The sequence below is a fragment of the Eubalaena glacialis genome, chromosome 18 (genome assembly GCF_028564815.1).
Source record: "Eubalaena glacialis isolate mEubGla1 chromosome 18, mEubGla1.1.hap2.+ XY, whole genome shotgun sequence".
Classification (NCBI taxonomy): Eukaryota; Metazoa; Chordata; class Mammalia; order Artiodactyla; family Balaenidae; genus Eubalaena; species Eubalaena glacialis.
The window spans coordinates 7072089-7097028 of record NC_083733.1 but is presented as its reverse complement, the minus strand read 5'-3'; the positions used below and the strand labels follow the sequence as shown (position 1 = coordinate 7097028).

Genomic DNA, 24940 nt, shown 5'->3' with positions numbered 1-24940 from the left:
GGACAGGAAGGTAAATCGGGGAAGCAGGGCAAGGAGGGCAGGAGTTGCCCTCGGTCCTTTTACAGGCCCGGCCACAGGTCTGCTTCCTCCAGGTCGAAAAGGCAGGAATTCCATCCAGATTAATTTCTGGCACTTGGTCAAAGAGGGCTTTGTGACTTCCTAAGAGGGATCAGAGGGCTTCCACAGAGAACCGTGAAAGGAGGGGCTCTCCCCACGAGGCAGGGGGCCCATCGCAGTCCAAGACTTCTGGGGGGCCCTCAGCGGGAGGTGCAGCTGGTGGCAGAGCCAAGCCCCAGAGAGCAGAGGCCCTCACAGAGGTGAGTCCAGCCAGGCCACTTCTCCTGCACCTGTGGTCAGCGGAACTCGAGGGAGGCCATGGGGCCCAGGCTGCCAGGCCCCCGGGGAGGGCCACAGTCCAGTCTCCAGCGACTCCCAGCCACAGCTCACGGCCCTCGGTGGGTCATCGGGGACCCTGTAACTAATAACAAGGGGAGCTTCAGGGATTGAAACTAACAAATGGCAGAGGGCAGGACGGCGGCCTGGGGAGGAGAGCTCACGCTCCCGTGGGCTTTCTTTACAGTTTACAGTAAACGGAGAGAACAGTTACTAGGTACCTACTAGCTTCAGGAGCTGTGCTGGGGGCTCTGATGTGTGCTCTCTTGCAGTCTTCTCAAAGTCAGGCCCATCTTGAAGGAGGAGCCGAGAGGGCAAAGGGGCTTGTCCATAGCTAGAACCAGGCAGAGCTGGGATTTGAACCCGGGGGGGTGGATCTCCGAGCCCAACCCCCTTATTCTGGTGGGAGGAGGCGCCACCTCAGGCCTGGAGAGGGTGCGGGCGTGGGCGGCGTAGCCCCATGTCTGAGCCCACAGAGGCCGGGAAGCCCCAGATGGGCGTTAAGCCCTTGCAGTAGTCTCCGCTTTCCCCAACCAGAGCTCTCTTTGGAATAGACATGGGGCACTTTGGTCTGTTTTGCTGTTGTTGTTTTGATAAATTTATTTATTTATTTTTGGCTCCGTTGGGTCTTCTTTGCTGCGCACGGGCTTTCTCTAGTTGCGGCAAGCGGGGGCTACTTTTAGTTGCGGTGCGCGGGCTTCTCATTGCCGTGGCTCCTCTTGTTGTGGAGCAGGGGCTCTAGGTGCACGGGCTTCGGTAGTTGTGGCTCGCGGGCTCAGTAGTTGTGGCTCGCGGGCTCTAGAGCGCAGGCTCAGTAGTTGTGGCGCACGGGCTTAGCTGCTCCGCGGCATGTGGGATCTTCCTGGACCAGGGCTCGAACCCGTGTCCCCTGCATTGGCAGGCGGATTCTTAACCACTGTGCCACCGGGGAAGTCCTTTGGTCTGTTTTTTAAATAAACTTTTCATTAAGGGATAACATACATATAGGAAAGTGCATAGATCAAAAGAGTGCTGCTGGATGAATTCTCACAAATTCTCACAGAATCAACCTGTGTAACCACGCAGATCAAGACACAGAGCATGACCACCTCCCTGGCCGCCCCCCGCCCCCAGGCCCTCCAATCCCTGCCAACCGCCCCCGCAGCACAGGAAACCACTCTCCTGCCTTCTAGCAGCACGGATGAGTCTCACACAAACCTGAACTTCATGTAAATGGAATCGTACAGGCTGAACTCTTCTGTGCCTGGCTCCTTCGGCTCAAAATTATGTTTATAAGATTTATCTATGCAACATGTAATATCCTGTGTCGCGGTAATTCATTCATTTGCTTTGCTCCATAGCATTCGGCTAAATGAATATAGACTATTAATTTGTTCATTCTGTTAATGGACAGATACTTCCAGGTTGGGGCTATTATGAATAGAACCATTATAAACATGTCTCTTGGTGAACATATGTTTACAGCCTTTTGAGCACGGGCCGTAGGGCAAGCAGAGGGTCCCCTTTGGTGGATGCTGCCCAACAGTTTTCCAAAGTGGTCCAAACCAATTTATACACCTCCCAGTGGTATACAAGAGTACTAAGGTGGGGCATTTAAAATTGCATTTATTAAGATTTTCTTTTAATAGTGAAAGGGACAAAGAAAACTAAAAAAATTTCCCACTGTCCATAAACCTCTGTTAACGCTTTTTAAGTTTAAAAAAAAAATGGAGCTATAATTGAGACATAACAAAATGCACACATTTATCTGTTGGATCTGGTGAGTTTTGACTGTTGTAGTCACCTGAATCACCACCACCCAGGTTCCTGTCACCCAGGACAATTCCCTCCTGCCCCCTTTTCCAGCCAATCCCTCACTCCCCAGATATCCGCTGTTAGCATCTAAGACCAATGAGTTATGCGTGTACTCGGTAATTCTAAAATCTGTAGAAGGGTGTAAAATGCATAGTCCCTCCTCCCTCATCTCCATTTTCCCAAAGGCAGTCCTGTTAGTCTCATGGGGCCCTTCAGAAGGTTTTATGAAAATTCCTTTTAAAACACCACACAGGTTTTATTATCCACACTGGGTGTTCCTTGGTCCTTTACCCTTTAATTACGTATCGTGGTCGAGCTCATACACGAGCTCATACAGCACATTCAGATCTACTTCATTTCTTTTTATGGTTTTGTAGTATTTCATTCAGACAAGGGTCAAGCCAGGTGGGACTTTAGATCTTTCAGTTTTTACTGTTGAGAAGCTGAGTTTCTGCGAGAAAGAACAGGCATTGCTGAGTGCCCGCCATCCACCGGCCAGAGGCAGTGAGAGGCACCTTGTACCTAATCCTCACCCCTTTGGATCCCTCTAACCATCCCACTCAAAAGTTCAAGAACATGGAGCCCAGGGTCCCCAGGTGGAATGACCTGTCCGGGCCGCAGGGCAGGAAGCAGGGGAGCTGGGTTTGCACCACGTCCCTGGGACCCCAGGCCTTTCCCTGCCCCCTGCTGCTCCAGCACCGGGCTTGGAGACATCAGACACCCCAGTGCCCCCTGGGGTGCATGACGGCCTTCCCTGGGCCTCAGGAGTGACGCGTGACAGCCGACTCTCCAAACAGTCAGGAAAGAAGGGCATTTGTGGGTTGTTTTTCTTTCCCAGACGAGGAGGGGGACCAGGGCTTCAGCGTGTCATCCCACGCACCCTTTGACGGGGCTGATGAGTCACCGCACCACACAAGGAAGTTTTCCACGTAAACGTTTTGCGGGTGAACTTGCTTTCTGCCCTTTAAGGCAAAATTTTTTTTTCTTCCTTTCTCTTTCTTCAAATAAGTCTTTAAAACATAAATGGGAGGCAGTCTCTTGACCAGGAAGACCTTCTGTTCTACAGGAGCCTGCAGATCCCTTCCGCAGCTGGGTGGTGGACAGCAGGCCCCCCGAGCCGAGGATGCTGGGCAGCTCTCGGGGGGCCACGTGGGGGGCGGGGCCGGCCTCGGAGGGGAGGGTGGCCTGCCGTTCTGGGTTTGCCTCCAAGGCTCCTGCCCGCCTGTTGGCTCAGAGACGAGGCCAGACAGAGCCTCCGAAAAGAGCAGTGCCTGTCCCCACAGCGGGATTAGGTCCTCACCTCTCCCGGCAATCAGAAAATACCCAGCGGGCAGCCAACTCTCTGGATGGAAAGGGGTTTTGGAGAGAGGCTAATTGATCGGGAGACAAGGGCAGAAGTCCCATGGCCCTTGTCCCTCTGAGACCCCAAGGATGGTTTTGCAGAAGGCTCTGAAATGGAGAGCCCGCCCCTGTCCAGGGTGCTAAAGCCACCCGGATGGAGCCTGCTGACCTTGGCGGCAGGAGGCCACGGTGGTTTGTGTCCGGTGGGAGCTGGAGAAACAGTGGGGACCAAGCAGATGCGTGGATAAGACCCTTTGGCAGAGTGGGCCGAATCTGCCCTCTGGGCTGGAACAGACGTCCGAGAGTGCGTGGACCCTGAAAAGCACCCCCAGGAGATCAAGGGCCAGCTCAACAATGGCCGAAGGTGGCGGACTGGAGCAGACCGTTGGCATCTGTTGACTCTCGAAGCCTTTGTCAGCATCTGCGTTGAACTTTCCATCAGGGATGGTCTTTATTTCCTCAGAGGCCTCTCTGTCACGATGGACCCCGGGGGTTCTGAACTGTAGCTCAGTGGTTCTCAAAGCCTGGAAACTTACTAGGAATGCAGATCTTCTGTCTTATAAACTGGAAAGTGGGGGAGGAGAGTGTAGCAAGGTGTGTTTTCCATGCCCTCCAAGTGATGCTGATACACAGCACAGTCGGAGAGCCACTGCAGTAGCTTGAAGAAAGGGGAAAGATGGGACTTCCCTGGTGGTCCAGTGGTAAAGAATCCGCCTTCCAATGAGGGGGGACGTGGGTTCGATCCCTGGTCGGGAAACTTAAGATCCCACATGCCGCGGAGCAACTAAGCCCGCGCGCCTCAACTAGAGAGCCCGCGTGCCACAAACTACAGAGCCTACGTGCCCTGGAGCCCGTGCACCACAACTAGAGAGAGAAAACCCGCACGCCACAACTAGAGAGAACCTCGTGCGCCACAATGAAGAGCCCGCGCGCTGCAGCGAAAGACCCCGCGTGCCGCAACTAAGACCCAACGCGGCCAAAAAAGAAATAAACAAACAAATAAATAACATTTTTAAGAAAAGAAGAAGAAAGGGGAAAGAGCAGCAGACGTTTATTGAGTGCCGACTGTTTTCCAGCCACTTCATCTGCTGCCCTATTTTAGTCTATACAGAGTCCCTGGGAGGTAGGATTGCGTACCCATTTTGCAGACCAGAAAACTGACTCTCAGAGTAAATAACATTCCCCTGTATCTGAGCCAGAATTCAGACCCGGGCCTGAGCCTCCTCTGTGTCCCTTAGGCCCTGTTGCTGGGTCCCTCTCGGCTTGCGATCAAGCAGGAAGGGCTCTTGGATTGCTCTGCCAGCCTCTCCTCCACTTGTGCGGGCAACTCAGACTTGACCGCCGTGAATGCCCCCCGGCTCCCACCCCTGGACTCTGTCTTGACCATGCCCTGGGCCTGTCTGAGGGGCCTTCCTCAGCAAGGAAGGCACAGCCCCTGGTGCATCCTGCCTCCCCACAAGACCCCCGCTCGGGAAGGCAGGGGTACGCCCCACACTGACTCAAGCACACCCTCATTGCCTGCCTGGGCACGCCCATTGACGATCCGCTGCGGATGAATTAATTAGGGAACTGGATCCTTTTCCAGGGTGCTCATAAATTAAGGCCGCTTGTGGCAGGAGCCATGGCTCCAGCCCAGAGGCGGCAGCCCGACAAGGACTAGAGGCTTCCCACACAAAGGGGTGAACGGATCGGATGCCTTTGAAGTGCTGCGAGCACTAGATAAAGTTGTTAGTCAAATAAACAGCGGAGGCCCCTGTTGAGATGCTACCGTCCGAAGCCGAGCGGGAGAACTCCTTATTTGGGGTAGAGGTTTCCCTTTATGGGACCCAAGGGCAACAGCCCTGTGCTGTCCTCTGCCCTTCAGCGCAGCCAAACTCGCTCGGGCCGGCCTCTCCCACACGGCAGAGGAAAAGCAGCCTCTGGTACCGTATTTGCATTTTTTAATTTATTTGGTGAGTTGCTAGCAATCGGGGGTGTTTCCTCAGAAAACAGCCTTTCCTGTTATTGATTAACAAGTGGCCCCCACTGTGGTCTTCAGGACGTGGTTCAGTTCTGCACGGGATTCCCAGCACCACTAACGTCATTGGCAAAATCATTACAGGAAAATAATCGGATCTTCTTAAACATTCTGTTAAAGGTGGGGTCTCACCCACACCTTGGGTCGAGTTTACAATTAAGGAGAATCAGGACACGTCTCTGTGTATGTGAGAGCCTGGGGGGGGTGGCTTTGATCTCGGGAACCGTGGAAGTACGTGTTGGACCAAGGGGGCCGCCTCAGGGCAGGCAGTGGCCCCTGGAGAAGAGCTCTTTGACGCAGAGTGCCTGGTAAGGGACCTGGCTGTCTGGTCAGGGATGTATGGCAGTCACAGCGCCCGATGGCTGCTGCCAGAAAGACTTCCCAGAGGATTTGCACAGAAGGCTGAGGTCAGGCGAGAGGACTCCTGTTGGCTTGATTTTTCATTTTCTAAACGTATATGCTACCTTTGCCCGGTGATATTTGAGGTGGCTTATAAAAACACACAGCATGGGAAAATCTATACTGATTGACATGGGGCCACTTCCAGGTGTTAAGGGAGAAAAAGCAAGATGCAGAGATCCACGTATAATGTGATGCCCTTTTCGTAAAACAAAACAACAAAAGCTGAGGACCAAAGAAAATCTCTCTATATATTTGCATATGATTAACGTATGGCCGTGGAGGAATATCTGAATTGATATGTACGGGGGTTGACAGACTATCGGGCTCACTGCCTGTTTTTGTAAATAAGAGGTTTGGGGGCACCCAGCCCCACCCATTTGTGCTACAACTGCAGAGTGTGGCCAGAAAAGCCTGTAATATTTATTACCTGACCCTTTTACAGAAAATGTTTGCCAACCATATGGTTTGTTTTTAGCATGGATTCTGGGGTGGGGGAGACGCGGTGGGGGGCAGAGGTGAGGTTAAAAAACAAGCCAACAGGGACTGCCCTGGTGGCGCAGTGGTTAAGAATCCGCCTGCCAGTGCAGGGGACATGGGTTCGAGCCCTGCTCCGGGAAGATCCCACATGCCGCGGAGCAACTAAGGCCGTGCGCCACAGCTACTGAGCCTGCGCTCTAGAGCCCGCGAGCCACAGCTACTGAGCCCACGTACCACAACTACTGAAGCCCGCACACCCAGAGCCTGTGCTCTGCAACAGGAGAAGCCACTGCAATGAGCAGCCCGCGCACCGCAACGAAGAGTAGCCCCCGCTCGCTGCAACTAGAGAAAGCCCACGCACAGCAACAAAGACCCAACGCAGCCAAAAATAAATAAATTAAAAACAAACAAACAAAAAAGCCAACATGTACGATATGGGCTAAATTTATGTACACTTTTATGGCAGGGGTATGCATGTGCACAGAAAGAGAATCCGTGGAGCGATGGTCACCAGCATACAGATGTACAGGCGCTGAGCCCACACTTCGAGCTCTTGCGCGCTTTATTACTCCCTTCCCGGACACCGTTCTGTACTATTCTAGTTTTCCAGTGAACACGTATCATTTCAAAAACGAAGTAATCCTGGGAATTCCCTGGCGGTCCAGTGGTTAGGACTCTGAGTTTCCACTGCATGGAGCACGGGTTTGATCCCTGGTCGGGGAACTAAGTTCCCGCAAGCTGCGTGATGTAGCCAAAAAACAAAAACAAAAACGAGGTAATCTACTAGAACACTGAAAAGTCAAGAAGAATAGGATGTCAGATACTCTCCAGCTCCTTCTAAGAATGTGGGATTCTCACCAATTTAAGAATTCTGTGGAAGGGACAATACCACCTCTATGATCCCAATTTCTGAAATCTTTGGGGATTTATTTTAAATTAAATGTATAATACACGGCTATGGCTTCCTGCAACAGTTTGAAACATTTCAGATAAAGCTGAAGCTCTTCCTCAGCCCCCTCATATGTGCAGCGTGGTCATGTAAATATATACGTACACGTGTGTGTGTGTTTGCTTCTACACTTAACACAGTTCGTGGGGATGGAATCCATGGCAGGTCTGTTGGCTTGCCTTTGTTCCTTTTAACTGCTGTCTGGTGTGATACTGCATGTGGCTGTAGTTTGTTCAGGCATTTCCCTATCGATGGACATTTAGGGGTTTCTAGTCACCTTTATTTTTTCTCAGCAGTTAACTGCCTTTAATCGATGTCCTACTGACTGAGTAGCTACCATTTATTGAGCATCTATAAGATTCAGCATGAAATATCACATTTAATCTTGTCAACAGCTGCAAGAGGCAGATGCGACTATTATCCCCATTTTACAGATGAGGAAACTAAGGTTCAGAGAGGTGATATGATTTGCCTGAGGCTGCACAGCTTATTAGCAGCAGAAGTCCAAATGCAGAGGTGCGCCACTCTGCACACACCTGAGGGCCACAGCAGGGTCGTGACTGAGCCTCTGAGCACCCCAGGAGTTGACAGGGGTGGAGGCATGCGAGCAAAGGCAGTGAGAGTGTAGCGCCAGGTGTGCTGAGCAGGACTGGGGAGCCCCCAGCCTCCCTAGAGGGCTGTGACCAGGCCGGAAGGTGCGTGCAGCCCCGCCCTGGGCACTGCCCATTCCCCAGCCCCTGGGGTTAGGCCACGTGGAGACAGGAGAGCATTTCCAGAAGCTGAGAGCAGGTCCAGGGCTGTACCTATGTACGCAGCTCACGGTCTCTTCATTGACCGTGACTCGGGACGATGAGGTGACCCTGAGGAGGGGTCCTGGTTCAGACAGCCGCTTTGACCCGGAGCAGGTTACTGTTGGGGTCTCACGTCTGTACAGTGTGCAGGGGTCACATCTGCCACCTTAGACTGGACCACCAGGGCTGACCTCTAGCTGCAGACTCAAGTCACCTGGAGATTTAAGCGTTCAGTTCTGCGGCGTTAAGTACATTCACACTGTACAGCCACCTCCACCATCCTTCTCTAGAACATTTTCATCTTGCAAAACTGAAACTCCGTCCCTGTTAAACACTAACTCCCCCTTCCCCCTCCCCCAGCTCCTGGCAACCCGCATTCCACGTTCTGTCTACTTTCTGTCTCTATGAATCTGACGACTCTAGGTATACGCTCCTGTGAACGGAACCTACAGTGTTTGTCTTTTTGTGACTGGCTTATTTCACTTGCGTAATGTGCTCAAGGTTCATCCATGTTGTAGCATGTGTCAGAATTCCCTTCCTTTTCATGGCTGAATAATCCATTGTATCCATAGCCAACATTTGTTTATCCATTCATCTGTCGATGGACACTTGAGTTGCCTCCACCTTTTGGCAATTGTGAATAATGTCGTTGTGCCCATTGGTGTTCAGATATACTTTAAAGTATACCAGTGCCCAAAGAACCGGATGCCTCGGCTCCACCCTGCCCACAACAGCCGCCGCATGAGATTGGCCTGGGGTTGGACTCTGTTATTAAGCCTCCCAAATGGTTCTTATGCGTAGCCAGGATTGAGAACCCTGAAACAGTTGTTCTGGGATGCGTTTAGCTCAGTGCCCGGCTGTAGGAAACCCTGAGCTGTCAGCTGGCGTAATGGTGGTTGCCAACCATTTGCAGATGTGTAACCCTCATAAAAGGAAAGAGAAATGCTGGAGAGGGTGTGGAGAAAAGGGAACCTTCCTACGCTGTTGGTGGAAACGTAAATTGGTACAGCCAGTATGGAGAACAGTATGGGGGTTCCTCAAAAAACTAAAAATAGAACCACCAATGATCCAGCAATCCCACTCCAGGGCATATATCCGGAAAAGATGAAAACTCTAATTCGAAAAAATACATGCACCCCAATGTTCACAGCAGCACTGTTTACAATAGCCCAGACAAGGAAGCAACCTCAATGTCCATTGACAGAGGAATGGATAAAGAAGGTGTGATACATATATACAATGGAATATCACTCAGCCATAAAAATGAATGAAATAATGTCACTTGCAGCAACATAGATAGACCTAGAGATCTTCATAGCAAGTGAATTAAGTCAGACAGGGAAAGACAGATATCATATGATATTACTTATATGTGGAATCTTTAAAAAAAAGATACAAATAAACTTATTTACAAAACAAACAGACTCACAGACATATGGTTACCACAGGGAAAGGGGTGGGGAGGATAAATTGGGAATTTATTTATGGGATTAACATATACACACTACTATATAAAAAATAAATAAACAAGGACCTACTGTATAGCACAGGGAAGTATATTCAATATCTTGTAATAACCTATAATGGAAAAGAATCTGGAAATATATATATATAACTGAATCACTTTGCTATACACCTGAAACATTCTAAATCAACTATACTTCAATTTAAAAAAAAAAAAAAAGGAAAGCGGGCTCTGTTTGCTCTGAGCCAGAGCCCACCTCATATGACTCTTTGCCGAGGACCCTAAGCCAGCCCTGCGCTGACGTCCTCCTGAATCCTCCTTGGAATCCCCTCTGCAGCTTCTCTGGGTGTCCAGGCGGCTCCTCGTGACATTAGTGACGGTGCAGGCGCCCAGGTGTGCAGGCAGCACAGGACCAGGGGCTTCTGCGCTCGGGTGATCGGCTGGGGGCAGGCGTCAAGAGTGGACGCCAGCTTTTCCAACCCCGAGGGAGCAAGAGGGAGACAGGAGGTCAGGTCTTCCCCAGCAAGAGAAAACCTAACCGATTCCAAGCCGAGGGTAAGCTGGGAGAGGCCGCTGAGAGCAGGGGCCCCGGCTGCCACCTCCATAAAATAAAAGGATGGGAAGGGTCAGCTCGAAGGGCTGAAGCTAAGCTCCCTGGGGTCTGCCTTGCTTTGCTGCTTACCAGCTGTGTGAGTTTCCCAGAACAAAGTACCACAAACTGGGTGGCTGAAAACAACAGAAATGTAACCGCTCACAGTTCTGGGGCCAGAGGTCCAAAATCAAGGTGTTGGCAGGGCCATGCTCCCTCCAGAGACTCTGAGGGAGGTTCCCTCCCTGCCTCTTGCAGCTTCTGGTGGCTGCTACACTCCTTGGCGTCCCTTGGCTGGTAGAGGCGTTGCTTCAGTCTCTGCCTCCACCTTCACCGAGCTTCTCTCCCTGTGTATGTGTGTGTCTTCCCCTGGCCTTTTTATAAGGACCCACCCTAATCCAGCATGACCTCACCTTCACTTGATGGCATCTATAAAGACCTATTTCCAAATAAGGTCACATCCACAGATAACCAGGTGTTATAGGACTTGGACATACCATTTTGGGGGACATAACTCACAACACCAGCTGTGTGACTGCAGGCAAGGTATCACTCCCTCACTGCCCCCTTCTCTGTATCATGGGGACAGAGCAAGCATGCCTCCTAGGGAGGAGGAGACGAGGCACCTGGGGTTGGGTTCAGGAGCATCTCTCTTACCTGGAAGCTCCTGGAAAGTGCAGACTCCCAGGCCCCATCCAGCTCTACTGAGTTAGAATCTGCCTTTTAACAAGCTCCCCCTGCAGGTAGTTCCTGCGTTTGCAGTGGGCTGGGAGGGATAAAGGGTTTGGTGTAGTAGCTGACAACAGTGGAAGCACTTCATACATGTTGGCCGTTATTTCTTTCTTTTTTTTTTAAAGAACAGGTGTCATTTTTTTTTTAATTTAGTTATTTTTGACTGCGTTGGGTCTTTGTTGCTGCACGCGGGCTTTCTCTAGTTGCGGCGAGCGGGGGCTACTCTTCATTGCAGTGCGCAGGCTTCTCACTGCGGTGGCTTCTCTTGTTGTGGAGCACGGGCTCTAGGCGCGCGGGCTCAGTAGTTGCGGCTCGCGGGCTCAATAGCTGTGGCTCGCGGGCTCTAGAGTGCAGGCTCAGTAGTTGTGGCGCACGGGCTTAGGTGCTCCACGGCACGTGGGATCTTCCTGGACCAGAGCTCGAACCCGTGTCCCCTGCATTGGCAGGCGGATTCTTCACCACTGTGCCACCAGGGAAGCCCAACCATTATTTCTGATTCTTATTCTCCTCCCTTTGACAAATACTGAGAGCACCTTCCATGTGCCCTTCGCGGTTCCAGCCACCACACAGAACAGTGAAGAAACAGAGAAGGCATGATCCCTGTCCCCAAGGAGCCAGAGCTCAGTGAGGAAAACAGCCACCTAGAATTTTCTCAGTGCAGCCAGTCGGATCCGTGGGATGATTGGATTTTGCCCAGGTTGCAGCAGGCCCTAAGAGCCAGGTAGGATGTGGTACCCAGCTGCAAGCCTGGCACCAAGACCAGTACATCTCCTCACCAGCCAGATGCATGGTTGCCCAGGCAACCAGGCGATGCTCCAGAGACGATGAGCGGGACACTGTGCCTGAGTTTCTGCTGTTTCCTTGGAAGCAGTAATGACTTCAGGGAGACCGCCTCCAGTGGGCACTTAGGGGGCAGAGTGCCATGCTCTTCCCCCTTTTTCATACAAATTGCCCATCTCCCCAGGACCCGGCTTTCCAGGCAGATGTCATCCAGACGCCCAGCTCCAGCCAGTCTGGAACTGCCCCTGGGCTCAGCCCTTCAATTTAAAGGGCTTCTTGTTCATTTCAGCAGGAGGCAGCAGCATCGATCAAGGCAGAGAAAGCACTCAGGTGCGCCTCTCAGAGTGGCACGGTGGTCGGGGACTCAGGATCCAGCTACACCTGGGTCCCAACTCCAGCTCTGGCTCTTACTAGCTCCTTGACTTAAGCTCTCTCAGCCTCAGACTTCTTATCTGTAAAATGAAGCTAATTATACTGCTCCCATTGTTCGGTGGTTGTGAGAATTTTTTAAAGTGTGCCCCCAGAAGCACACTGGGTTGGCAGAGATGGTGAGTTACCTGGCACATTCATCCATAGCCCCAGTGAGTCTTGAAGGAATGAGGCGGTCAGAGGCCCCCCTATCTAGGAATCAGGGAAGCCAAAGAAGTCACCCACTTGGTCATTCTCCCTGGGTGTGCACAGGACATTTGGGGACAGCCCCTGTAGGCCTTGGAGGGGAAGTTGGAGGAGATGGGCAGGGTGCTGCTCACATACTGGCCCCAGCAAATAGGCGTTGCCTGAGTGATGGGAGAGGCAACGAGCACGTCACTGTTCCTCTGGGGCGTGGGTGACAGAGGGCATGCTAAGACTTTAGGACAGCCTGCCCAATAGAATTTTCTGCAGTGATGAAAATGTTCTCTATTTGCACTGTCCAGTGTGGCAGCCTCTAGCCACGTGTGGCTGTCCAGCCGCTGGAATACGGCTAGTGGGACTGAGGCGCTGAATTTTCAGTTGTATTTCATTTTAATTAGGTTCAGTGTAAGTAGCCACACGGGGCTGGTGGCTCTCGTGCCGGGCAGCACAGCTTTGGGACACCCCCTGGAAAGAAGTTGTCAAAGCCAGCCCAGCTCCCGCCGGGCTCCTTTTTCTCATTGGCTCCAGGAGCGCCCTCTCCTTTAATGACGGGTGGGGGGAGCATGCGTGCTTTGGCGGCTGCAGCAAGCGGCAGAGCAACCGCCCCGTCAGCGGGAGGCGTGGTGCCTGCACGTTCTGAGTCACACCTCTCCTGGAGAGGGGCGCCTGCCCGGTGACGGCTTGTCTCCCGTGGAGGAGCCCACGGGCTCCACTTTCCCAGGCCGGAGAACCCGGGCGTCTGTGGTTGTCTCTGCGGTAGCAGCATTTGCTGGAGAGATGGCGGATGTTGCCCAGGTAACGCCCCCTTCCTGATAAGCAGAGGGCGAAGACTGCAGTGGAGGCGAGGCTGGCTCTTCCTGCTGGCTCTGTTGTTTCGGGAGCGGGTGGGGCTTAGTCACAGATGCCGCGAGCCCTCCTGAGTCCTGCCTGCTCTGGATCACTCACCCACAGGACTTGGTGGGTGATAAGAATGAGCGCTGCTGTTTCGCGAGGAACATGGCTAAGTGTTTATATGTATCATCTCATGGAATGGGCATGGCAAGCCTTTGATAGTGGTTGTTCTCATCCCACGTTGCAGATGAGGAAAGTAGGGTGCCAGTGATACGCTGCAAGTTCCACAAGCACTGGGATCTGTCTGCTTTGCTCATCATTGGTATCCTTAGGACTTAACTCAGTACGTGCCACACCATACTAGATGGTTCCCAGTAACTATTGTTGGATGATTAGATAAATGGATGGGTGGATGGATGGGTGGATGGATGGATGGATGGATGGATGGATAAGTGAATAGGTGGATGGGTAGATGAAGTAGAGCTTAGATTTGAACTGAAGTCTGCTGATTGCAAAACTTGCACTCTTAACCACAAAGCCATACTGCCTCTGACTTTTTTTGATGTCCTCCACCTACCTGGGTTGGGATTTTTTTCTTTAACACCTTAATTAAGGTGTAATTTACATGGCATAAAATTCACGTATTGTAAGTGAATGATTCAATGATTTTAGTAAATGTATAGGGTTGTGCGACCATCACAATGCAGTTTTAGAGTATTTCCATCATCTAAAAATGCCCTCATATCTGTTTGCAGCCTAATCTCTGTTGCCACCTCCCAACCCCAGGCAATAACTCTTCCACTTTCTGTCTCTATAAATTTGCCTTTTCTAGTCATTTCATATAAAAGGAATCCTCCAATAAGTCTTTTGCATCTGGCTTCTTTCACTTAGCAGATTTGTGAGATTCATCCATATTTGTAGCACATATGAGTGTTTCCATCCTTTTTACTGCCAGATACTATTCCATTGTCTGGATATACCATGTCTTGCTTATCCATTCATCAGCTAATGGACATTTGGGTTGTTTCCAGTTTGGAGCTGTTATGAATAATGCTGCTATGGACATTCATGTGCATGTCTTTATGTAGAGTCTGTTTTTCTCTTGAGTAGATTTCTAGGAACAGAGTTGCTGGGTCATATGATAAATTTATGTTTAATGGTTTAAGAAACTGTCAACGTGTTTTCCAGTGGTGCTGTACTGATTTACATGCCCAGCAGCAATGCACAAGGATCCCATTTTCTCCGCATCCTTGGCAACTCTTGGAGATACCTGTCTTTTGGTTCCAGCCAGCCTAGTGGGTGTGGAGCAGTGCCTCTTTATGGTTTGAACCTGTGTTTCCCTGATGGCCCCTGATCTTGAGCTGCATTGTGCTCGTACTCTGCGGCTGGGTGGGGTTCGACCTTTCCAGCCATGGGTTAGCAAACTCTTTCTTTAAAGGTCCAGACAGCAAATGTTTGGGGCTTTGTGGGCTACATTTGATTCTGTTGCGTATTCTTTTTTGTTGTTGGTTTTTTCCCCTTAACAACCCTTAAAAAAAAATGTGAGACCATTCTTGGCTTTCTTACACAAAAACAAGCAGGGAGACAGTTCCGAGGTTCCTGTCAAAGGAATCCAGCAGCCCATCCACTCCAGACACGGCAAGAGGTCACCCGCCCCTTCTGGTGCCATGGGCTCAGTGGAGGGACTACACGGCAAAGCTGAGGGCCGGGCTCCTGGGAGTCAGGGTTCCAGAGGCATCCCCAACCCAGTCCCACCGTGATTCATCACCAGATGAGCTCAGCAGAGCTCCTGGGATGAAATGTGCTGATTTGTCACCCAAGGAAGAGTGACTAGGCCCCCATGGTCCTGGGCAGGCCTCCCTCTGCCCTGTGGCTGCCCTGTGCCAGGGCTCAGAGCCTCTTCCGGGAACCAGCCACCTGCCCACACCCCATGACCACGATGTCACAGCTGCACTGCCCACCTGCTGCTCCCACCAGCTCTCAGAGCCTTGGAGACGTGTTCTAGCCCTCATCCCAGATCATCAAGCGTTCTTGCTGCCTTCCTCACAGTGTCTCTTGGTGAATCTGCGCCTCCTCTCCACCATCTGCGCCGGCCCTGACCCATGTAATGGAAAGAGGGAGACCTCTGGGGTCCACCAGAGCCGGTTCGTACTTGTGAATTGCCCCTTTCTAGCTGTGTGACCTTAAGCAAGTCATGTCACCTCCCAGCCCTGGTACTCTTGTGTGTAAACAGGAAACTAGAGCCTGGGGCAGAAGCTGCAGACACCCTACCTCTTGGCATCGCTCTGCCCTGAAGGCTGCTCACTGTAAACACCGGTGACTCTGCCCCGGGGGCACGTCTTTTCCTGGCTGTGGGAGCATTTTGGCCTGGGCACAGGGCAGCCAGAAGTCCAGGAAGTTGGTGGGTAAACAGTGCAGCTTCCTTGCTCCTTGGGTGGGTCAAGTCTAGGGCGTGATCCGCACTGTCTCCCAGAGGCCCCCGCAGGACTCGACCTCGTCCCCACAGTGGTGGCGTTGCCTGTTGCCCAGTCCTAACACTTGATGATGCTCTGGTGGTGATTTACTGCCTTCTTCTCCCAGTCTCACTCTCACCCCTGCACTGATGTGTCCTCCATCACCTCCCCAATAAATAAACCATCTGCACTCGGGTCCTTGTCTGCGGTTCTGCTCCCAGGGCCTATGGCAGGTCCCCAGCTCCTGGGGTTACTGTGAGGGTGGAGCGAGATGATGCCCAGAAGAGCTCTGCACAGTGCCTGGCGGGTCGTTAAACGTTAGCCCTTGTCAGCGCCTGGGAACTTCTGGTTTTGAACGCGGCCTCTGTGACCACTCTCCTTGGGACACTTCTTAAGCAGGGGCTCGTGGGAAAGCTGTTGACCTCCGCAGCCTGTCAAGGGGGCTGTGTCTGTGAGTCCGAGGCTGGGCGCGCCTGTGAAGGGGCTCGCTGGAGCAGGCGGCGCCCGATGGGCCCTTTCACCTGGGCCTCACTGTCTCGGCGACATGGTCCGAGTGTGGGTCCTGGGGACTTAGGGGCCGAACTCGCGGCCGGCCACCCCCACGGGCGAAGTTTAACTGAGGACCAGCTGGAACAATGTTCACCAAAGGTTAATGATGGCTATTTCTAGGTTGTGGGATTTTCGAGACCTTTCTTCATTTATCCTCTTCTTTGTGCTTTTCAGTGTGGTTTACATTTCTTACAGTGAGCATGCCTCTTTTTTCACAAAAAGAATGAAGTCATTATTTTTTCAAAAGTAAATAACTTGCAGCTGATTACAAGAGCGGGCGCTTAAAGTGCGGACCATATTCCAATCTAGAATCTACTGTGGGAATACACGGCTGTGCGTCCTTGTGGTTTTCTTTGGGGCTTAATATACGGTGAGTTTCTGTGACCATTTCACGGTCGTTTAAAAATTAAGCAATTCTCTGGGCCCAGAGCAGAACCGCAGTGTCTAGGACTCAAAGGAGCATTCATCTTCGGGGATGGGCCGGGTTCTTGCCTTGGGAAGTGTCTCTACCGCTTTAGACTTCGGGCACTTTGTGTTTGTATAGACCTGGTCATGCTCCTGGCTCACAGCACCAGGCAGGTAACTGGGACTGAGGCTGATTACCGTCCCAGGGGAGCCTCAGGAGGCTAGGTGCGCCTCATCATGAAAGTCACGGGGTTCAGCAAATACTGCTTGTCACCATCATCTCCATCAACAGCGTATTTATTATTCACTGAACACCCACCCCCAACAGAAGTTGCCATGCGTTTCTTCCAGCCCTTATAGGATCTAAAATGATTGACAAGTAAATGTTTCTACTCTTTCCCATTCCCCACTTGACGAAAACTGTGCTGTCTTCACGTCAAAAGCTTGGAGAGAGGGAGGGAGGCGGTGGGGCCGGCAGAGAGTGTGTGGAAGGAGAGAGAGAAGGAGGGAGAGGCAGACTACGGAGAGATTTACATAAGAAAGATCTGGGATGACTACGGGGAAACAAACCTAGGTGTGAGTTAACTAAGTGGGTGATGGTGGTGGCTCCGGGGTATGATTAGCAAATAAGAGGCTCCAGAACATCATGGAGTGTGGGAAAAACATGGGAGAAAAAAACGGGATGCTGTCTGTATCACTGTGGGTTGTACATTTCATTCCTTTAAAGTTTTTCAAAAGAGGCAGGTTGAGTATCGGAGTTCCCTTTGGGTTACGTGGTTGTGCTGTTTGGACTACGCTTTTGAGTATAACTCGGTACAGAGAGGGGACCACCTGGGTCCAGGATTTATAAGGGTTCCACATTGGAAGAGGCCACACGGTATTTTCATGCATAATTTACAGAAGAGGAGGCTGAGGCTCCGTAGGTGAAATACTTCATGGGAAGCACCAGGCCTGTCTGATCCTACAGTCGACCTCCTGTTCCACCACCACGCCTCACTCAGCACAGAGAGCTACTCAGTTTGATGCAGAGTTTGTCCCCCAAATGCTTCATTTTAGGCCTTGGCTTCCAAGGCCCTTTGTAATTCTTAACTCAGAAACTAAGTGGTCGGGGAGACGCTGGTGGCCTACAAGCTTCTCTTTGAGCCTCGGGGCCAGTGGGGGACCCTCACCTCCTCCTGCCCTCATTCAGACTTTGGTTCAGAGATTGTGACATGTCACCCAGCTGGCAGCTGGCTCAGTGACATTAAAATTAGGTTTTCCCCAAGGAGCAGAGCACTTAATGAAGTTTATCCAGTTAGAGAGATGCCCAGGCAAGCCGGGCGGCAGTGGGGCAGGCCGCTGCGGAGCCAGGGGAGCGAAGGCTGGGACCTCGGCCTCAGAGAGGGCTTCTGTTTCCATGATGTCAGAGGGCGGAACCAGCCCGGCCTCATATGGACGGAGCCGCTGGCTGCTGCCCCAGCCGCTCGCCAGCTTTGGATGCGGAGGTGAGAACGCACCCAGCTGAGGACCATTCTGGGCTCAGTCCCCACCTGGCTGGAGCTGAATTCCAGGTCCCAAGCCTGTCTGTCAGGTTTCTCAGCTGAGCACAGTCTCCAAGGGGACCTCTTAGGGTCAGGGTGAGCGGACACAGTGCCTCCAACGCAAAGAAAGTGCCTGTGTGGACCCGGAATGCTTCCCCTCGTATTGCATTTGAATACTTGGGGAACAAGTTTGGCAAAAGATATAACCTGAAGGATAAATAGCTTCATCCTTTTTTTTAAGTCATTGGAAAAGGAGTGGAAATTATTAGCATTCAGGAGGCCTGGCTGTCTGCAAATGCAGCCTTCGACTTGGGGCAAGACTGTCCCTTCTTCGGGGGTCGGATTCTGATGGGGCGAGGAGGGGTCCAGACGTGGGGCCTTTCACATCCAGTACATCTGATTCTTTGATCGTCTTGTATATTCCACCCCTGGCCTGTTAATAACACGTGTGGGTCTCTTTTTCTCTCCCAACCAGAAAAAGATTTACAAATACAAGAAAGTCCTGAGTAACCCAAGCCGTTGGGAAGTCGTCTTGAAGGAGATCCGAACTCTGGTGGACATGGCCCTGACGTCCCCCCTGCAGGATGACTCCATCAACCAAGCCCCACTGGAAATCGTCTCGAAACTGCTCTCAGAGGTAACGCTTCCCCTTGGCTTGATTTCGCACTGTGCCATCCCATTCCCCACCCGCGCACCCCCCCCCCACCCGCCACTTTGAAGTCGTCTTCCTTTACACCTGCTGAGTACCACCCAGTACCAAGCAGCAGAATCGAATTTGAGTCTGTGTTGTCTCCCCTTTGCGGGAGGAGGTGAGCGGTGTCCCCCAGCGACACGAGGGAGTTGAGAAGGAGGTTTGCCCCCGGTGCTTCCAGCTGAGCCGTCCGGGGACCATGGTAGAGTGGTTGCCACCCGGCTGTGCCCCAAGACTGGATTCGAGGGAGGACATGGCGGGTGCTGCTCTTGGGCCCGAGCTGGGCTGGCGATGGTGATGATGGCAGCTGCCTTCAGAATTCTCTAGTTCGTTCCTGAGCGGGAACACGTCCGTGAAGCCCCCAGGCTGCCCCCTTCCTATACCCATGGCGGTGGCCCGCCTCCGTCCCCCACCCTCACCCCATCCCCCGCCAGCACTGGAGGTCCAGGCAAACATGGCTTTCCGCTCTGATCATCCCTCACAGCCCATAGCTATCCTTCAACTCACACAGGTTATTAAAAGTCGAGAGATTTCACAACAAAATAGGAATTTCCAGGTTCTCTTTAAAAACGATCAGAAAATCCAGCAGCAGTTTGCAGCTGGCTGCTTAGTGCCACCCATCTGAGCCATCGGCTTTGCCAGGCAACCCCACACTTTGAGTGTGTGCCGTGTGCCAGGCGCTGTTCTGCGCACTTGGATGAAGATGGTCCCCTGCCCTCCCGGAGCTTACGTTCTGGAAGGAAAGACAGTGGGACATGAGGCTTTAATCCGTCAGTTAGGCTGCCCGATGGAGGGCGAGGGGTGCTCGGAAACATCTCTCTGTTTACTGTGTTCCAGTGCTATTTTAAGCACTTTACAGATATTAATACTTCTCTCATTTATTTGCCTGCCTGGCCCTCTAGGGATACTGGGGTTGATGACTCCTGGTTTCAACTATGTGCGGCCAGCAGAGCTATCTCTCTGTCCCTCTCCCCAGGGAGCGGCCCCTGCTCCTCTGGCTGCCCCGGTACCCTGGGTGGCTCCTCCCACCCCGCCTCGGACTCCGGCACAAGTTCCCTGCTACCTAGAACCTCCGCCTTCTCTGCAGACCCAGGCTGGTCACTGCCCGTTGGTCCAGGAAACTGGCCCAGGCCTTCCATGTCTGCTGAATAGAGAGGGTCCCTCGCCCTGGGAGGAGGTGGGAGCGAGAGGTAGAAAGTGGGTGGCAAAGGAGCAGAGGACGTGTCTGTCCTCGGGTGGGAGACCAGCCTCGTCCCACGGGAGAGTAAAGACTCCGGTCTGAAACGAATCACGGTCAAGGTCTGGGATTTGAGGCCTGTGCCGTACGCCCGGCCTCGAGTCCAGGCTTCCCACCTGAGCAGGAGGGGCCGGTCGGCAGGCCCGGGGCTGGCTTCTCATCTGGAGAAGGGGAAGCAGCTCGCCCTCAGAAAGCACCTGCTACATGCTGGGCAGGCGCCGGGTGCCACGCACGCAGCATCCCATCTAATCCTCACGCTCCCCCTGAGAGACAGCCCTTGCTGTCTCCATTTCACAGATGGGAAAGCTGAGGCCCAGAGATACCGAGCGACCTGCCGAGAAAGCAGTGGGGCCGGAAGTTTCACCTTAAGGCTCTCTGGCGCTCACTGCAGAGCCGCATCGCCCACCCCATCAACCCCACCAGTCTCAGCCGCCGTCACACCATCATTAAGTCAGGCTTGTCATCAGGACGATGGCGAAGGTGGCAGATGACACTGTGGCCGACCTCTGGTGGGATTTCTTGCCCGTCTCAGATATGTTTCATGTGACCACGTGCTCGTGGGCTTTGCATCACTTCTGAGGCTTTAGATCAAGGATCTCAAAGTCAGCTGATCCCAAGCGCTAGGGTGGAGAGACAGAGGCATTTAAAGGGAAAAAAAGGAGGAAGCTTGGATTTGCTATGCACCAACTGTGAGTCAGGCAAGGGGTCCGTGTTATCCCCAATTTACTGCTAAGAGCTGCTGTTTGCGAGGGACAGAGCTGGGACCGCAGCCCAGGCGGCATCCCCTCCAGTGAGGCTAACGCCTCTCTGAGTGATGCTGACGTTTTTTGAACACGTGCTCTGTGACGATCACGGTGGCAGGCATTTACACCAGCCCTTTTACATTTCTCCCAGCGACCGTGCAAGGTAAGTATTAAAACATACGGAAATGTAAACGGAGGCTCCAAGGGGTTAAGTCTTCTGCCCAGGGTCACTTGGATGAGGGGTAGGCAGGACCCAGGCCCAGGTCTGCCCAACTGCAAAGCTAATGTGACATTACCTGAATTGGTAGAGACTTTTTCGTGAGTGAGGGACCCAGCCACCTAGGACAGCAGGTAAGAGCAGGTGTGCAGAGTGAGAAAGACCTGGTTCTCCTCTCAGGAGCTCACTGGCCTTGCTCACGGTACTAGATCTCTCAGTGCTGTTTTCATCTATGAGTTGGGGCTAAGATTAGCACCCGTTTCACAGAATTAGGGATTGGATGCTCTAATATGTATACAGTGCCTGGCACTGTGCCTGATATATAGGGACCAATTGATAACTGGTCACATTTCTGTTATCGTGGGAGATGGCTGTGAACTTGACCTTCAGCACCCTCAGCTAGATGTCTAGAGGGGATGGGTGGAAAAACAAACTCTCCCTCTTTCTTGCCCTTTTTTGTGTATGGACTGGATTCTCTGTCTATTCTCTTTACTTAAGTTGTTCCTGAGGCCTCTTCCTAAGAGGCTCCAAGCATCACCAAAGTGACCAGAAGGTGGGCAGGATCCCAAGGAAGGGAGGGGGAGGACAGGCCTGTTAAAGCTGGCGTCCCCACCCTCCCAGGCCTTTGTTGGGTTGAGTGTGTGGAGTGGCCGCTCGGCTCAGGATTCAAGTGTCCCCTCCAGGGCAGTGGCTGTTAGTGAGAGCTCTCCACCCCGGATCAGAAATGGCCTTAGTGGAGAGAAGTTTCCCTGCAGAGTGCCATGTGCCATCACCAGTGACTGGGACCAAAGAAACGGCACCTGTGGTTGCCAGAGGCTCTTCTTGGAAAGGTGCCTGGGTGTGGTGAGGGATGGCTGGTCCCTTCGGAGCTCCCAAGGCAGCCTGAAAGATGGAACCGCCCCTCTCATGGACTGAGCTGTATAGCTCAGTGGTTGGCGGTATAGGCTTTGGAACAGGACAGGCAGGGGTCAGATCTCCACCCCACCACCTCTTACCTGTGCTCCCGGGTGAGCCACTGGTCGCTCATCTGTCATTGGGATAATAGAACCTATCCCAAGAACAGGAGATGGGTGGGAGGAGTGCAGCAAAGCCCTGACAACAGTGCCTTAGGTGTAGTGAGTAGGAAAGACCAAAGCCAGGCTTTCATCTGCCCTCGACTGAAAAATGGCTGGTGTTTAATAATCTGTCATAAACGGGGTGCTCAAACCACACCAGAATCCACAAAAAGAAAAAGGTGGTAGAATCCAAAAAACATCCTCCCGCGTGTTCTGGATCCTAAGCTCATAAGTCAGGCAGTCTCCATGGGAACCTGGACGCTCGTGGCGCTCAGGCACTGACCCTGGTTCTGTGCCGCCTTCATCCCTTGGGCAGCCAGCTTACTGGACAAAAGGAAATCCACAGCTCACTAGCTTTTCTTCCGCTGTAGCTGGTGTAAACGCATCAGATAACAGGTACTCCTTAAACCTGTTCAGCCCGTGGGGCTCTTTCTAGAACCCGGGAACAGTCGATCTTGGGGTTTACTACCCAACGAGGAGGTGCGTTATGAACAGCAAACACGGCTGTTAGGAAATAAGAGTTGACACCAGTGAAAGCTTGTGTCCACTGAGACAGATGGTCAGAGCAGAACACACCAGGACACTAGCAAAAAAGACAATAGTGGCTGTTTCTGAGTTTTTTTCACTGTCTCTTGCTTATTGCATATTCATCCCTTTCCTCATTTGCAACCTTATTCGCGTCCTCATTTGCATACACAGGATGGTGGTCACAGGTACCAGTTGTGTAAGAAAATTCCAGATTTTGGGGGGGGGGGGAGGAAAAAAAATCTAGAAATTTAGCAAGTTTAATCCATTCCGCTTAATATTTTTACAAGTTGATTGCTAGAATTTAAACATAGCTAGACCATCTTGGGCCAACTCATGGAACACTAGTGTTCCCTGGGAACCTAGTTTGGGAACCACTGAAGTATTCCATGTGCTGCTCCCCAAAGACTACCTGGCACAGAGTCAAGGCCCGAAAGTCTGTTTCTTTACATGTTCATTATGAAGCTGCCTCCGGGCTTCCAAGTGGCGTGTGTCACTATGACAAGGGCCAAGCATGGGTTTAAGCCCAAAGAGGATCCCCATCTACGGAAGAAGAAACTGCCTCACTGAGAAGTGACTAGTCCAAGGTCACGTCACTCCAGTGGTGAAACAGGGACTTGGAACTCAATTCTTCCTGCCCCAAAGCCGTCCTTCCCCTGCTTCCGACCCTACCTTTGAGGGTCTTCTGATCTACTTAATTAAGAAAAAGTGACAAGTGCCGTCTGTCCGAGAGGCTGAAAGCATTTGAAACTGCATGGACCTTTGAGATACAGAAGTTCCATTTTATTTATTAATTTATTTTTAATTTTTATTGGAGTATAGTTGATTTAAAATGTGTTTCTGCTGTACAACAAAGCGAATCAGTTATACATGTACATATATCCACTCTTTTTTAGATTCTTTTCCCATATAGGCCATTACAGAGTATTGAGTTCCCTGTGCCACATAGTAGGTCCTTATCAGTTATCTCCTTTATATATAGTAGTGTGTATGTGTCAGTCCCAATCTCCCAATTTCCATTTTATTAATCGTGTGTTTTGCTTTGTTTTCCTCCTCCTCTCTCCGCTCATCCTTTAGAACACAAACTTGACTACCCAAGAGCATGAAAACATCATTGTGGTAAGTCCCGGGCAGCCCCTCTCCCTCTGCCCACCTCCTGTGCCCACAAGCCTCCCCTGGTTTGAGTGAACTCTTGAAACACCAGCATCATCCACCAGCACGGTGGCCTTGCTCAATTTTGTCTTTTCTATCAGGCCAGACATGTCTCCCTCCTGCCTTTGCACATGTCAGAGCCCCAGTTGATTGGGGGGATGTAATTATCAGTCTCTGAGGTTGGTAGCAAATGTGCCTTAATCGCCTCCTCCTTCCTGAGTCGGTCGCGGGGAGTGGAGGCCGGAGATGGCAGAGACCGTATAATTTACTCTCAGCCGTAACCCTGTTAGCTGAAAGGTAAACTTTCTCTTTCTTGCCCCAGGACATGCTCCCAATTAATCCACACCTAGAACCCCGGATTGAATTCCCTCTGATGTGCAAAGTGCGATGGTAGTTTCTGGGACTTGACTTTGATGTGAGCATCTTTGGTGTAAAATATCTTCCCGGGTGATTTTAAACTATGAAATGTGGTTCTCCCAAGAGAGAAGAAAGAAATGAAGTTGCACCTACTGGGTGCCAAGCACTGAGCTCTGTATTTGAATCCACAGGTAACTAAGATGGCCCCTGCTCCCAAGGAGCTCTTGGTCTATTAAATGAGATCGCTGCAAAAATAAGAGGCGTGTAACATAGAGAGTAGAGTGATAAACTCACCTGGGAAAGAAGCCAGAGAGCCTCCCAAAGGCAATGATGTCTGAGCCGGGTTTCGAAGGATCAATAGGAGTTTGCCAGATGGCAAAACAGGGGAAGGGCTTTCCAGAGAGAGAAAACAAAGCATGCAGAGAAATTTTTTTTTTTAATATTTATTTATTTATTTGGCTGCGCCGGGTCTTTAGTTGCAGCATATGGGATCTTTGTTGCCACGTGTGGGATCTTTAGTTGCAGCATGTGGGATCTAGTTCCCTGACCAGGGATCGAACCTGGGCCCCCTGCATTGGGAGTGCGGAGTCTTAACCGCTGGACCACCAAGGAAGTCCCTTGCACAGAGATTTAAAGCAACATGGTATATTCTGGAAGCTTCAGCATTGCTGGAGCATAAAGCATAAGGAAGTAGGAAGCAGGAAGGCAGAACTTGAAATGGAAGTGAGAGGCAGAGCTTTGTGTGCCCGGGAAAGGACCTGGAACATTTACCTGCCCAAGAGGTCCCGCGGCTGCAACCTTTGACACAAGGGCCACATCCCAGACACCGTGCCCCTCTGAGCTGCTTTAGGGCTTTGGGACCC

General features: G+C 51.8%; 1 protein-coding gene across 2 annotated transcripts in view; it reads left to right on the top strand.

Annotated features, from left to right (window-relative positions):
* The window catches only part of CMIP (c-Maf inducing protein), a 235047-nt gene that overhangs the window by 165750 nt on the left and 44357 nt on the right, over positions 1 to 24940 (top strand). For both annotated transcript variants that reach the window (XM_061172842.1, XM_061172843.1), the window contains 2 exons: positions 18576 to 18737; positions 23646 to 23687. In XM_061172842.1, the coding sequence (XP_061028825.1) occupies positions 18576 to 18737; positions 23646 to 23687 (204 nt within the window). The remainder of the gene's footprint in view (positions 1 to 18575; positions 18738 to 23645; positions 23688 to 24940) is intronic.